The 16038-nt window shown below is 39.2% G+C and overlaps 1 protein-coding gene across 1 annotated transcript in view; it reads right to left on the bottom strand.

Annotated features, from left to right (window-relative positions):
• The window catches only part of LOC126154290 (pseudouridylate synthase RPUSD2-like), a 580571-nt gene that overhangs the window by 77441 nt on the left and 487092 nt on the right, over window positions 1-16038 (bottom strand). The window contains exon 5 of the mRNA XM_049916127.1: window positions 13464-13564. Coding sequence (XP_049772084.1) covers window positions 13464-13564 — 101 coding nt within the window. The remainder of the gene's footprint in view (window positions 1-13463; window positions 13565-16038) is intronic.

The following is a 16038-nucleotide window of genomic DNA, read 5'->3' as shown; positions in this document are numbered from 1 at the left end:
CCATATAGATTACTGCAACAGTATTTCCAGTATTTCAAGAGTTTAATCAGTCACCGTTGACTCATCTTCTACCATAACCTATAATAAAATAAGTTGCGCAATACAGATTTTGTTTGCACTACAGATATAAAGGTGTATTTCCTTCATCTCTCTTCATACAACTACTGCTTCCTTACTCTGGCATTTGTTTCTGATGTCAACTGCACGGAAAATGTTTACACATCCATGAAATTAGAAATTATGTGCCAATTTCAGTTGTGAATGATTATGAAAATGATCATAACTGTCATAAAAGGTGGTTGCAATTTGTCATTGTTATTGTAAATCAAGTACACAGTCTGTTAATATCTACCTACTCATCAACTCTGATGAATCCCTAGGTGCCATTTTTTTTTCTAATGGAAAAATTTCTCCTTTTTAACTGTGGCAAAAGAAAGAATAGTAAAAAATACAAATATCAGATTATTAAATAAATGTACTCACATCAAGTTGCTAATTATGTTACTGTTAATAAAACACTTTCATTGGTCACCAATATAAAATAAAATGATCCTCTGCTGCTAGAGGTACACCATTAGAGTGGATCAATTTAATGTGAACAGAATATCCCATGCAATTACTGTTAAATGGAAAAATTACAGAGAAAATAGGACATCTCATTTTGCTTAAATTGAGGAAACGCCAGGAAAGTAAGCTGGGAAGTATGAAAACATGTCTACTGTCACAAAGTGGCTATGGCAGCACTGAAAAACTTTGTAAAGCACTTACTTCTGGCTAAAACACAAAACAGCATTCTCCTTAAGGACTTCCCATTATTCAGTGCAATTTACATTTATTTCAATAGATGTAACAGTCACAACGCACATACAAGTGCAAGAAGCTCCAGTGATCCCAACTGCTATCACAATCTGCAAAGACTACTAATGGTAATGAAACATTGGTTCAAAAGGAGGGAAAAACGGTAACATCACATGGGTGTGAAAATGGAAACAAAACTGAAATTCATTACAGCAGATGAGAAACTTAATTCTTCCCTAAAAATATTCTTACACAACATGTCAGGACCAGTTCCAATGTAAGCCAAACGAAAATGGGTACTACCATTTGGGACCAAAGTACTGGGTGATCAAAAAGTCAATATAAATTTGAAAACTTAATAAACCATGGAATAATGTAGATAGAGAGGTAAAAATTGACACACATGCTTGGAATGACATGGGGTTTTATTAGAACAAAAAAAAAAGTATTGCTAGACACGTGAAAGATCTCTTGCGCGTGTCGTTTGGTGATGATCATGTGCTCAGCCACCACTTTCGTCATGCTTGGCCTCCCAGGTACCCAGACTTCAGTCCGTGTGGTTATTGGCTTTGGGGTTACCTGAAGTTGCAAGTGTATCGTGATCAACTGACATCTCTAGGGATGCTGAAAGACAACATCCGACGCCAATGCCTCACCATAACTCCAGACATGCTTTACAGTGCTGTTCACAACATTATTCCTCGACTACATCTATTGTTGAGGAATGATGGCGGACATATTGAGCATTTCCTGTAAAGAGCATCATCTTTGCTTTGTCTTACTTTGTTATGCTAATTATTGCTATTCTGATCAGATGAAGCGCCATCTGTCGGACATGTTTTGAACTTTCGTATTTTTTTGGTTCTAATAAAACCCCATGTCGTTCCAAGCATGTGTGTCAATTTGTACCTCTCTATCTACATTATTCCGTGATTTATTCAGTTTTCAAATTTATACTGACTTTTTGATCACCCAGTATATTGTGCTAGGAAGAGAGAGGTTTAGTTAATGCTTAAGACTAACTGTAATCAAGTCAAAATCATTAAATAAGGTCAAAAGTGTATTTATTTAACAGAAGTGTAAAGTAAGAAAATTGTGCAAATGTTAAATAAATCTATTCAGAGGACTAGATATTCTTACATTTACATGTCAACACAAATACTCCCTAATGGTATTTATAGTTAACAGTAAATGTTCACTTAGGATGAACTCTTCAAATGCAAACATAGAAAACAAAGAAAGACAATATCTCAAAAAATTCAAAAGAATATTTGGACTCACGAATATGACTTCTAATATGGAGATATATTTCAATGTTGCCAGTATAAAGACAGCTGATAGTCTCCATAAAGTTACGTAATTGCATTGTTCAAAGTATTAGATAAAAATAGAATTTGAGTATTGTAAGATGACAGGCAGTGAGCTTGCAGTGGCAGCTTTGGTTAATATATAGTGTAACTCATTCCTTATCCTTCAAGGTTCTCCTAGAAGGCAGAATTTGCAGAACATGATGAATAAGTGACAGAGATTTAATCAGTTATTACTGATAGCACATCATCAGTACAATGGCAGTTTAGGTCAGCACCAAATGAGCAAAATCTTAATCTCATCTTAGTGGTATCTGATTACTGGAATAAGTTAGGAGGTACTGGTACAATTGGTAATGAAAACTGACTTCATGTCCAGAGACAAATGTTTATGGCTTATTAGGCTATGACAGATAAAGATTCAAACAAAATTAAAATAATACTTTGTTTAGAAGATGTATAAGTTATATGAGGGCAAACTGTAATACATAAAAGCACATATGGGTGCAAAACTATTGTTATAAAATTATATGATTTAACAAATATAGGCATTTCATCTGGCAGATGTGCAACTCCACTAAGAAATTACTGACAAAATCTGTTTTCTTTCTTAAAAATTCACTATCATATGACTAATAGTGTACACTCTGAACTCATTTATGAGTATGTTTTCAATCTCGATTTATTCGGTAATACAATGAAACAAAAACTGAAAATCTACTATTGTTTTATAGGAGACATTTTACGGTCACTATTTCTCCTCGTCCTACAAATGCCACGGCAGCAAACAGAGATATACTATTACACAACAGCGCAATCAACAAGATATTACATCCACTGAAACTGGCAGACATCTTATTACAATCTTTATCAATAGTAGAACCGATCTCTCTCCTAGTAGCCATTTACTGACAGTTGCTGGAACAGCACAGCATCATATGTCAGAGGAGGAGTGTGCATATAGCTGTACGAATGGCCAACCTATTGAAGAAGTACTGAACATATTTTCTGAGAATACTTAAAGCCTTTCTACAGACTGAACAACTCTTACTCTTACTTAGGAATTAAATTGGGTTCTGTAAACAGCAACTTATTGTAACTTGTCTCACTCTACTTTTTTTCCCAAACTCCTTCATAATTCATCTGTGAAGCACACCATGTGCAATATTCATCTCTTACACTTTCCTGCTTACTATTGCTCTATGTGAAACCCATACAAGGATCCAAGGAGAGGGGGTTTTGTGGGTTTGTGACAGTGCTTCTCTCCATCCTTCATGAGCTGTTCAATAAATGCGTTTGTACTTTTTTGCATATATCAATTTCCAAGTTTTTCAGCCAATTCTCTCAGAATAAAGTAGCACGAAAACTACAGTTTTGAAAGCCCGACTGGTTGGCCATGTGGTCTAATGCACTGCTTTCTGGGCGGGAAGGCGTATCTGTCCCCGGCACGAATCCGCCTGGTGGATTAGTGTCGAGGTCCGGTGGGCCGGCCAGTCTGACTCCTGTAGCCTGTTGCGGGGTCGTGCACCACTGCGGCTACAGTGGGGACAAAGCCTCTCTGTCATTTATAGGTTCTCTGTTCAATACAAAACAAGGTTCTGAAAATGGTATGGAATTTTAGAAAGTTGCAAGTTTGGTTTACAATGTGGTACTGAGGGATAGCCTATGTGGATAGGCTCGATAAGATGCAGAAAGCATTCCGGTCATATTATAGCATTCACTCAAAGGATGACCTCACCTGCTGCCAACAACAAATCTGACACAGTTCATGTGTCCACAGTAGAAGCAGCAAAACCACTGAAAGGTGAGTAAGGCAAGACAGAAAGGTAAAGACCCACACTATAAAAACATAACAGAATGACCCTCATTTCCTGAACATAGGGATGGGGGAAAAAAAGGGGGGGGGGGAGTTTTCAGCATTGTGTTCACAGTCATAGTGCTAAGTGAAATACTAATAATGGTCAGAGCACACTTTAATCCACAATGTTATTCAGTCTGTACACTGAGCACACAATAAAGGAAACCAAAGAAAAATTTGGAGAATTTAATTTTCGAGAGAAAAAAATAGAAACTTTGGGACTTGCTGATGATATTGTAGTTCTGTAAGAGACAGCAGAGGACTCGAAAGAGCAGTTGAACAGAATGGATAGTGACTCGAAACAAGGAGATAAGAGAAACATTAACAAAAGCGAAACACGGACAATGGAATCTAGTCGAATAAAAGCAGGTAATGCTGAGGGCATAAGATTAGGAAATGAGACACATAAAGTAGTAGATTAACTTTGTTACTTGGGCAGCAAAATAACTGATGATGGCTGAAGAATAGAGGGCATAAAATGTAAAACAATAATGCCAAGGAAAGTGTTTTTGAAGAAGAGAAATTTCTTAACAATGAGTATAGGAAGGTATTTGTCTGGAGTGTAGCCTAGCATGGAACTGAAACGTGATAAACAGTTCAGACAAGAAGGGGGGTTGGGGGTTGTTTGGGGAAAGAGACCAAACAGCGAGGTCATCGCTCTCATCTGATTAGGGAAGGATGGGGAAGGAAATCGGCCGTGCCCTTTCAAAGGAATCATCCCAGCATTTGCCTGGAGCGATTTAGGGAAATAACGGAAAACCTAAATCAGGATGGCTGGACACGGGATTGAACCATCGTCCTCCCGAATGTGAGGACAAGAAGGGAATAGAAGTTTAGAAATGTGGCGCTACAGAAGAATGCTGAAGATTAGATGGGTAGATTCTGCAGCTAATGAGGAAGTACTGCACAGAACTGGGGAGAAAAGAAGCTTGACTAAAAGAAGGTCTCAGTTGATAGGGTGCATTGGAGACATCAAGGGATCATCAATTTAGTACTGGAGGAAAATGGAGAGTGGGGAGGGGGAAGGAACTGTAGGCCACAAGACGAATCAGAAGCCGGCTCAAACGGATGTAGGTTGGTATAGTTATTCAGAGATCAAGATGCTTTCACAGGACAGGTAAGCATGGAGAGGAACATCAAACCAGTATTCAGACTGAAGACCATTTAAACAACAACAACAAACAGAGTTGTCAAAGGTGTGAGTTCTGTTGCTATTACAGTTCTCAAAGTGGTACAAAGATTGACAACTTTGTTTAAATGTTCAGGAGTGTAAAATTGTACGCTTCAGAAAAGTAGTATCCTATGAATACTAAATCAATCAGCCACAGTTTTAGTCAGTGAACATGTACATATATCTGAGAGTAACAATTTGTTGATATATGAAATGGAATGATTACACAGGCTCAACTATGAGTAAGGCAGGTGACTGACTTCAATACATTGGAAGTATAGTGTAAACGTGCTGTCAGTTGATAAAAAAGAGTGCTTACAAATCACTTTTGCATCCCATCTTAGAATATTGTTCAAGTGTGTAGGATCTACACCAATTTGGACTAACAGGGGACAATAAATGTATATAAAGAAAGGCAGCATGAATGGTCATAGGTTTGTTTGACTCATGGGAAATGTTGAAAACTGAATTGGCAAATGCTTGAAGAGAGGTACCAACTATCCCACGAAAGACTGCTTACAAAGCATCGAGAACCAGTATTAAGTGAAGAATCTAGAGATTTTCTTCAACCCCCCCCCCCCCCCCCAACTCCTCCATGCACAGTTCCCACAGAAACCATGAAGACAAGGTTAGATTAATAACATTGTGCACAGAGGCATTCAAGCAGTTATTCTTCCTGTGCTCCAATGTGATTTTAATGGGAGAAACCCCAAACACGGGGTACTAAGCAATATTTTTTAAGATCACCATTAGCATTCTTAATCATCAAAAACTATGTCCCTCAAAACTGAATACTGGACTTGCACCTGCTGGAACCTTTATCAACAAGATTAAAACGAAGGCCTGACACATAATGTATGTTAACCACAATACTGTAATAGATCGTAGCAATTTTTCATGAAAATCAAGTAGGATAATGGTTATCATTTTACAACAGTTATTCCACTGAATAAAAGACAGAAAAGCATGGCAAGGAATAAATAAGAGGAAATACACTGTAAAAGGTTGTGTTGTCAAGACTGGAATGATGTGCTAGTGTTATAGGGCATATTTACCAGCTCACAAGTAAAACAGTCAGGGAAAGGCAGGAGGCATTCAAGTGACAAATAGAGTACCACTTGTATTTAAACTCACTCCAGTCCTCTCTTTTGCCACCCACTTTACCTTCATCACCTGATTTATATGAGACTTTATGTTTTCAAATTATCAGTTCGATTTCTTGAATTTTACTGTATAGGAACAAAGTTGTAAAACCAACTGACTTTGCACACTGTTACTTATAGTGAAAAGACAATACTCACACAAAATAACTTTTGGAGGAATCACGCAAACTGTCTGAAACATATTTATTTAGAGAGCTTCCAGTAACATGGCATCTGAAAATGATTGATCAGGTGGCAGTGGGATTAATGACTTACCATGTATTTCCTTTTAAATAATTATACTGGTCAGTTTGAATGTCTCTTCACTTCTCTGTTATCCTTCTTGTTAAAAATTTGTATTTATTTGAAGGAAAAGAAGGAAAATTACATTGTCAAAGGGCAGTGAATAACAGTAGTAATTAAGAAGTTTCACAAATGAATAATGGTAACATAAATGCTGTTTTGTGTTAAACCATGCATTTTTTGCTTACGATGATAAAATAATATCAATTATTTTTGTAAATACACACAATGTAAACAGTAAGAACAAAAAACTGTTTTACATAAAACTAAAGTTAAAAAGCAAATAATATCCTGCAAGCTTGTACAAAATTAAATTTTCTATACTATGCTTAAGCAAACAAAAGTGACAGGCAGCTCTAGACACTTGAAAGTATGTAATTTAATGCAGAACCCTGACACAAAATTCATATTTACAATGAGTTATAATTTGTTAGATACTACAAAGAACTTATGATGGGCATTTCAAAAGTAAAGGCCAACTAGTTATATTGTCTCTACTAAACACATAAACACATTGTGTTTCTGTACACTAACCATTTAGCCCCATTCTCTTTTAATGTCATGAAAGAAGATTTCTCAAACCACCTACACAAAATTATATTGCCTTGACTTTACATATGTTCCACCAACATTTCACCACCTGAGTTTTCTTAAGGTTGAGTTGCAAGTAAATTACAGACTAACACAACAAAAAATAGTAGTCACTTAGTATGGTGATAGATTCACAACATGGATGATGAAAAATTTTTGGCACTATAAATTAGAAATTCTCTTGGCCATGTGAGAAACAGTCTGTGAATGCACAATTACATTTGTTTTTGAGACCACCATAAATGAAGTTCATGTCACTCAACTTGGTCTCGCATAAATCAGAATGATTTGCAACTGATACTTCTTGACATACTATTGGTATACCATAAAAAATTTCTTTCACTTCCATTCAAGAGCATAGCAGGTTGCCAGCCACTGTGATTCTCATATCTTAAACATTATATTTTTTAAACTAGTGAAAATATCACCTAACATATTTTTCACTTACTACAATAAGTAAATATTTTTCATGAAAACTGATAACAAATTTTGGAAATATTATTTTTCACTTCCAATAATAGATCTAATTAGTTACTAGAATTTTGACAACTGACATAACTGTTTATTCCTTAACACTTCATTACTCAATCAAGAAGTTACTTACCCTACAGACCAGTTGAATCTAAGGGCACGCATATACTGTTAAGTTACCAATTTTATTTATATTCAGTTGGCCTTTACTTTTCTAATGCACTTCATAGGTTACTTCTCCAGTTATATTACGCATGGATAAAAATGTAAGTCTTTTCTCCTGCTTAGAACTGCAAGCAGATATTGTTTAGTTTATGTATTTTTTCAATTTTTGCAGCCTTCTGAGCCATGTACAGGACATTAACAGAACCATTCTAAAGTTAAAATCTGTTCATATAAAAGTGTGCATCTTTGAGTGGTTTTTGTTAGCTGGGATTAGAAATTAAGATAACATATTTAAGATTATTATAAATAAATAAGCTGCAAGTACGATAGGGACTGTGCTACCTTACAACTATCTGTCACACAATGGCCTTTTCAACATATGAAGTAATTGTTTTATATATACTGAGACGATAAAAGTCAAGGGATAGTGATATTCACTTATATAGATGGCAGTAGTACCATGTACACAAGGTATAAAAGGGCAGTGCACTGGCTGAGCTACCATTTCTACTCAGGTGATTCATGTAAAAAGTTGTTCGATGTGATTATGGCCGTATGAAAGGAATTAACAGACTTTGACTGTGGAACAGTACTTGGGAGCTGTACAAACCATTTTGGAAATTGTTAGGGAATTCAATATCCCGAGATGCACAGTGTCAAGATTTTGCTGAGAATACCGAGTTTCAGGTGTTACCTTTCACTACTGACAATACAGTGGCTGATGGTCTTCACTTGATGACCAAGAGCAGCAGTGTTTGTGTAGGGTGATCAGTGCTAACAAACAAGTGGCTGATGGTCTTCACTTGATGACCAAGAGCAGCAGTGTTTGTGTAGGGTGATCAGTGCTAACAAACAAGCAACTCCGTGTGAAATAACAGCAGAAATCAATGTGAGATGTATGACAAATGTATCCTTTATGACAGTGCAATGAAATTTGGCAATAATGGGCTGTTGCAGCAGACAACCGACACAAGTGCCTTTCCTAACAGCACAGCATCAACTGCAACACCTCTTGGGGCTCGTGACAATATTAGTTGGACCCTAAATAAATGGAAAACTCGCCTGCTCAGATGAGTCCCAATTTCAGTTGGTAAGAGCTGAAGGCAGTGTTTAAGTATGGCACAGACCCCATGAAGCCATAAGATCACGTGAGCCGGTGGTACCTCCAGAATGGTGTGGGTTGCGTTTAGATGGAGTGGATTGGGTCCTCTGGTCTGTTTGGCTACTTGGAGATCACTTGCAACCATTCATGAACTTCAAGTTCCCAAACAACAATGGAATTTTTATGAATAACAACGTGCAATGTCACTGGGCCACAATTCTTCATGATTCATCTGAAGAATGTTCTGGAAAATTCAAGTGAATGATTTGGCCACCCAGATCACCCAACTTGAATGGCACTGAACATTTATGAGACATAACTGAAAGGTTTGTTTGTGCATAAAACCCTGGACTGGCAACACTTCCACAATTATGGATGGCTATAGCAGCAGCATGGCTCAGTATTTCTGCAGGGGATTTCCAGTGACTTGTGGTGACCATACCACATCAAGGTGCTGCACTGCACCAGGTAAAAGGTGGTCTGATACGATAATATGAGGTATACCATAAGTTTTGTCACCTCCGTGTAGATTGCAATAATAAGGAGTTATACAGTAAGACATTAAAGTCAAAAGACAGAATCCAGTGGAGATTAGCAGATTACTGTGTAATTAACCTCCTCAAATAAAATTATATGAATTGTGGGTGTCACAGCAGTATCTCTTCTTGTTAGTCCAAAACTGAAGGACACTACCTTAAAGTGGAATCAGGAGCACAATCACTGTTTACATAACTTAAGGTTCATTAGAAGATAATGTAGGATCACAAGTATTTGCTAATACCTGAGATTAAGCATGAAGCATTCTGGTCTCCAAAGAGTTGAAACGCTTATCAGCCACTTATGTACAGAACAGAGCAAATACTTTTTGTAAATGATCTTGCAACCTAAAGTAGTAAAACAATCATTGCATAACTGAAGACATAGCCCTGAAATTATCTATGCTTGATGTAAAAGTGCATGTATTAGCAAATATGCAGCTACATGTTGTATCTCTCCATATATTACAGACAGTTATAGTAAAATTTTACAAATCATTATGACACTTAAAAGTTGGGAAAATTCAGGGTTTTGATTGAACAGGGCAAGACAGGTGCAGCTGCAATGGAAGACCTATTTAGAATGACAGACTTGCAGCATTTATCCATTTTTGCCGTAAGAAATCAATGTCACTCTATAAATATGTAAAAGGTGATGTCACAACACCACACAGAAATTAGGGGTCATCAGCTAGTAATCTGCTCACCCTGCTCTGACTTGGATGTCGTTAGTATGATTGCTTGTATATGCATACAAACATTTGTTAGTCATTATGTTACTAGCACTGTATTTTAGGAACATGCATTAATATATACAGTTGCTGTGCCCACACTGGGATCCATTTAATTATCTCTTCTATTAAACAGAGGACATTTGAAATTGTGTAAAGTGCTCTACTTTTTTTTAATTACTGAATTACAACTGAAGAAAGGTGCGTGAAACTATGGACCAGTGGCACTTATTTTTCTTCAGAAATGTTACTACAACCCAATGTAAGTGAACTATGTGCAGTAAACAAAACTGCAAACAAACATTGTTTTTTATTTGAAAAACTATCCAGTCCAACCAACTCAACATATCAGCATTCACAGTACTGCAACACCCAAGTCTCAGTCTCTCTACAAGATCCAATGTATGCAAATAGTTCACGAATATTTTTCACAAAAGTGTTTGAGCTCATATTTTACATGCATGAAAATGCCAAATATACACTCCTGGAAATTGAAATAAGAACACCGTGAATTCATTGTCCCAGGAAGGGGAAACTTTATTGACACATTCCTGGGGTCAGATACATCACATGATCACACTGACAGAACCACAGGCACATGGACACAGGCAACAGAGCATGCACAATGTCGGCACTAGTACAGTGTATATCCACCTTTCGCAGCAATGCAGGCTGCTATTCTCCCATGGAGACGATCGTAGAGATGCTGGATGTAGTCCTGTGGAACGGCTTGCCATGCCATTTCCACCTGGCGCCTCAGTTGGACCAACGTTCGTGCTGGACGTGCAGACCGCGTGAGACGACGCTTCATCCAGTCCCAAACATGCTCAATGGGGGACAGATCCGGAGATCTTGCTGGCCAGGGTAGTTGACTTACACCTTCTAGAGCACGTTGGGTGGCACGGGATACATGCGGACGTGCATTGTCCTGTTGGAACAGCAAGTTCCCTTGCCGGTCTAGGAATGGTAGAACGATGGGTTCGATGACGGTTTGGATGTACCGTGCACTATTCAGTGTCCCCTCGACGATCACCAGTGGTGTACGGCCAGTGTAGGAGATCGCTCCCCACACCATGATGCCGGGTGTTGGCCCTGTGTGCCTCGGTCGTATGCAGTCCTGACTGTGGCGCTCACCTGCACGGCGCCAAACACGCATACGACCATCATTGGCACCAAGGCAGAAGCGACTCTCATCGCTGAAGACGACACGTCTCCATTCGTCCCTCCATTCACGCCTGTCGCGACACCACTGGAGGCGGGCTGCACGATGTTGGGGCGTGAGCGGAAGACGGCCTAATGGTGTGCGGGACCGTAGCCCAGCTTCATGGAGACGGTTGCAAATGGTCCTCGCCGATACCCCAGGAGCAACAGTGACCCTAATTTGCTGGGAAGTGGCGGTGCGGTCCCCTACGGCACTGCGTAGGATCCTACGGTCTTGGCGTGTATCCGTGCGTCACTGCGGTCCGGTCCCAGGTCGACAGGCAAGTGCACCTTCCGCCGACCACTGGCGACAACATCGATGTACTGTGGAGACCTCACGCCCCACGTGTTGAGCAATTCGGCGGCACGTCCACCCGGCCTCCCGCATGCCCACTATACGCCCTCGCTCAAAGTCCGTCAACTGCACATACGGTTCACGTCCACGCTGTCGCGGCATGCTACCAGTGTTAAAGACTGCGATGGAGCTCCGTATGCCACGGCATATTGGCTGACACTGACGGCGGCGGTGCACAAATGCTGCGCAGCTAGCGCCATTCGACGGCCAACACCGCGGTTCCTGGTGTGTCCGCTGTGCCGTGCGTGTGATCATTGCTTGTACAGCCCTCTCGCAGTGTCCGGAGCAAGTATGGTGGGTCTGACACACCGGTGTCAATGTGTTCTTTTTTCCATTTCCAGGAGTGTATATATAAAATATCTTTTTCATAAATTTTGTAATTAAACATGATACTGTCTGGAGTATTATGCACCGTTGTATTGTGTAGGCTACTGTACATTCTTGTGTTATTTACACTATATATTTTCTGGCAAAATCCATGTATATTTTCTCCAGATGAATAACCTACTACTACTACTACTACTACTACTAGAGTCAATGTTATCATGTGACATCCCAATTAGCTGCAAGAGCTGCTGCACAACCATCTTGCAGTATTTGATTAGCAACCTGATATAAACGAATTTTTGCAATTTCTAGCATGGAAGGAACGAAGGAAGATGATCAAGCTTAACATCCCACTGAAACTGAGATTATTAGAAACAGAGCACACGCTCGGATGGTGTCAAGGACGGCAAGGAAATCAGCAGTACCCTTTCAAAGGAACCATCCCAGCATTTGCCTGGAGCAGTTTAGGGAAATCACAGAAAACCTAAATCTGGGTGGCAGGATGCAGTTTTGAACTGTTGGCCCCACAAATGCGAGTCGAGAGTGCTAACCACTGCGCCACCCAACTCAGTACAAATTGTTAGCAGTTGGATTTGAAATGCCGGCCAGTGTGGCCGAGCGGTTCTAGGAGCTACAGTCTGGAACCGCATGACCGCTACAGTCACAGGTTCGAATCCTGCCTCAGGCATGAGTGTGTGTGATGTCCTTAGTTTAGTTAGGTTTAAGTAGTTCTAAGTTCGAGGGGACTGATGAAGTTAAGTCCCATAGTGCTCAGAGCCATTTGAACCATTTTTTGGATTTGAAATGAACTTCATCTGGAACCTGGTACCATAAAATTATGTTTTAACTTTCCCTGGTGTGCTAATCAAAAGCCAGATTATGCTTTAACCACAGTACACTGCTGTTAACAATCACTGCGCTGTGGAAGGCCTGCATGTTGTTCAAGTTATAGAGTGAAAACAATGTATTGTTTATTAGAAATCTAGTACACTAATTTTGGTCAAAATCTGCAACCTCAAGTCCCAGCAGAGCACACATTAATATGTATCAGAGCTGTTAGTCTTAGAATAGTTCTGTAGTGTCATGCAACAGAAGGCAACATGTTACTCAAATTTTTAGTTCTCTCTAACCAAACATTTAACACAAACATTTGTACCCTTTGAGAAAGTGATACATAGTTACATATTTACAAGAATGACACTACAAAGAATGACTAATATATCAAAATATACACATATCTACATGTTTAATGTAATACTGACTTCATTGTGAATCCACACAAAGTAACAGTACATCATCACTTGATCTGAAATTATATTTCTTGCTACAGAGACAGAGTGTAATGCCAGTCACATATTTTAAACAACAATGAATTTATATCATTTTATTTAAATGAATGAAGATACCTGTGGACGACATTGGCCAGGAGATCATTGTGTTTCAGCCTGTAGTCTACATCCACTTTCTCATAGTTCACTGTCAATGTGCCGGCACGTATGCAACGTTCCTGTAACAGGTTCGTTCAATGTATAGCTGCTTAATAAACGTAAGAAAATTACAAATGTAAGAAAATTACGAACTATAAGCAAAGTCATCACAGAAGTGATCAAATTTACAGCACTTCAAATGCATGAAGTCTCAGCTGCAAAATGCACAAAGGTCACACAGATTAAAATCATTCACAAAATGAAAACAAAAATATGAGAAATGTGTTACAATTTGTCTTTCTTTAGTCTGCCAGTTACTTGAAATTAATGTACACACAAAGAGAGTACAAGCAGAATTAATGAGACAAAGGCAATAAATTGTATTACAGACTCCATCACATGGTCTCTTTGGAAGCTTTGTTACATATTCCCCTCTGATGTCACAGTTTTCAAACAAGTTCTCACTATGTCAGCATCATATATTGACAAGTACTGGGCATGGAGAATATAAATTGAATTCTCAGTTACATTATTGCATGTGTATAATGCTCACGATGTACTGTTTACAACTACACTACTTGTAAAAAGAAGTGAAACATGACAGCTAAGGAGGAAACAAAATGAACCCTCAGGAATTGAGAGGATATTTGTAGTTATTTCAGAGAGATTACAGTATCGAGTCAAGTTTACACAGAAGTTGGCAGTATGTACCCATTTATCAGTATGATGTTGTAGTTCATCTCAACTGGATGTGTGTGCTAATTTCATTGGGAAGGGCATAATAAAGCTGTTGTATCCTCTAGAGGGGCAAGTTGTTGGATATTGGCACTGAGGTGAAGTCAATATCTGAGCTAGTCCCACGCATGTTCTATCATGAGGGGCATCATATCACTTCAATAAAGTGATGTGTCACTCAACATCTTCCTAGCTGACATATGATGATCTGTGTTATTCCATTCTGTGGTGTGCCAACTTGGAGAAGTGGGGCATGCCACCAAACAAACAGTATCCCATGACAATGCTGCTGATGTCACCGAAAACAAGAGAGGAAGACTTATCTGACAAATATTTTGACATTCTGTTGTTGTATATCGTGCTGTCCATTTGACATTTACATTGAGACTGAGATGTTATTGTAGTCCTCCTTATACAGAAATGTTACTGTGAAGAGTTATGTATTTGCAACCAAGGAAATGTCACATCAGCTGGAGACATATCGTATTTATTTATGAAACTACATATTACAGTATACTAGATACTTCAAGCAATCGCCACAGAATTTGGAAACAAAGTTTGAGCTTTTCAACATTGGTGGTCATGAAGAAAACAGATGAGCCACCTAATCCCAGAAGTTAGAGCTCATGAACAAATTAGTCATCTACAACAATGGAAATGCCACACAAGAGCAGATCTGGGGATTTTTCTGACCACAGGATACCTCAATATACAGACAATTAATAAACAAACATTCCATGTGTGGATGAGCATTGTCCTGTTGAAACATGACACTACAATACTGTCATGAGAGGCAACATAGACGATGTCGGATTTCTGATTATAGCTACAACACCTAAAACAGCACAGTCCCCCACTACAGCGAACAATAAGGACTCACACACAAAGGCATGTGAGCCATACCAGTATTGAGCTCCACAATAAGCTGCCAGCTGAGATCAGAAAGTTAGGAGATAAACATAAATTTAAAACAGAAATCAAATAAAACAAGAACTACTCGAGACATGGTGATCCTGTCGGTTCATAGCAAATTGCTGGACGTGAATTTAGACTTTCTTTGCAAATTTCAATGATTATGTCCTCCTGTATTATCAGCCAAGTTAAGACGTCGTTCTGCGGTAAAGTTTCAACAAGTTTCCTACTTGTCATCTTCCAGTGAAGTGTCAAGTTCGTGTCCTAACCGTATCTTTATAGCTGCTGGATTGCAGGCTCCTCTGCTTCGTCTGCATCGGCAGCACCATCACGAGACTCTGGAAGGGGTTTTGCAGCTCATAGTGGGTGCACCATGCATGCTGGCTGGCCTGGTAACTGCATCTGAGTGGAGCGCGTCTATTCCATCCGCTGCCTTCACCGATTTCACGTCGATGCATTCTTGTCGTATTTTTGTTATCACTGCATCCCACGTGGTGCTAAACTGGAAACCACTATCTCAGCTAACAAATTTATCACGGACCTGTATCTCCACAGCCTTTGTAAAGAACGAATCCCAGAACCCGTTGGCCCCACACAGCAGCTTTCTTTATTCCAAATCAAACATAGGGTTTTTATTCAGACTGTGTTCCACCATTGCAGATTTCTCCGTTTGGCCCAGGTGAATGCTCCTTACACGTTCTGAGTAGTGCTGCAATATACATCGCTGCATCTGGCCAATGTACTGTTTTGCACACTTGTAGCTGATGCTACAGACTCCAGGTGTTTGTATTCCTAGTCTGCCCTTCATCGAGTCCAGCATATTAGCTGGTAGCACGGATTTGCACTGTGCTGTATGGTGGCAGCTATTGGCGTTAAGGTACAGATCAGTGTACGTCTCACTCCTGTA

Source organism: Schistocerca cancellata, chromosome 2, assembly GCF_023864275.1.
Source record: "Schistocerca cancellata isolate TAMUIC-IGC-003103 chromosome 2, iqSchCanc2.1, whole genome shotgun sequence".
Lineage (NCBI taxonomy): Eukaryota > Metazoa > Arthropoda > Insecta > Orthoptera > Acrididae > Schistocerca > Schistocerca cancellata.
This window is presented reverse-complemented; position numbering and strand designations above follow the sequence as displayed.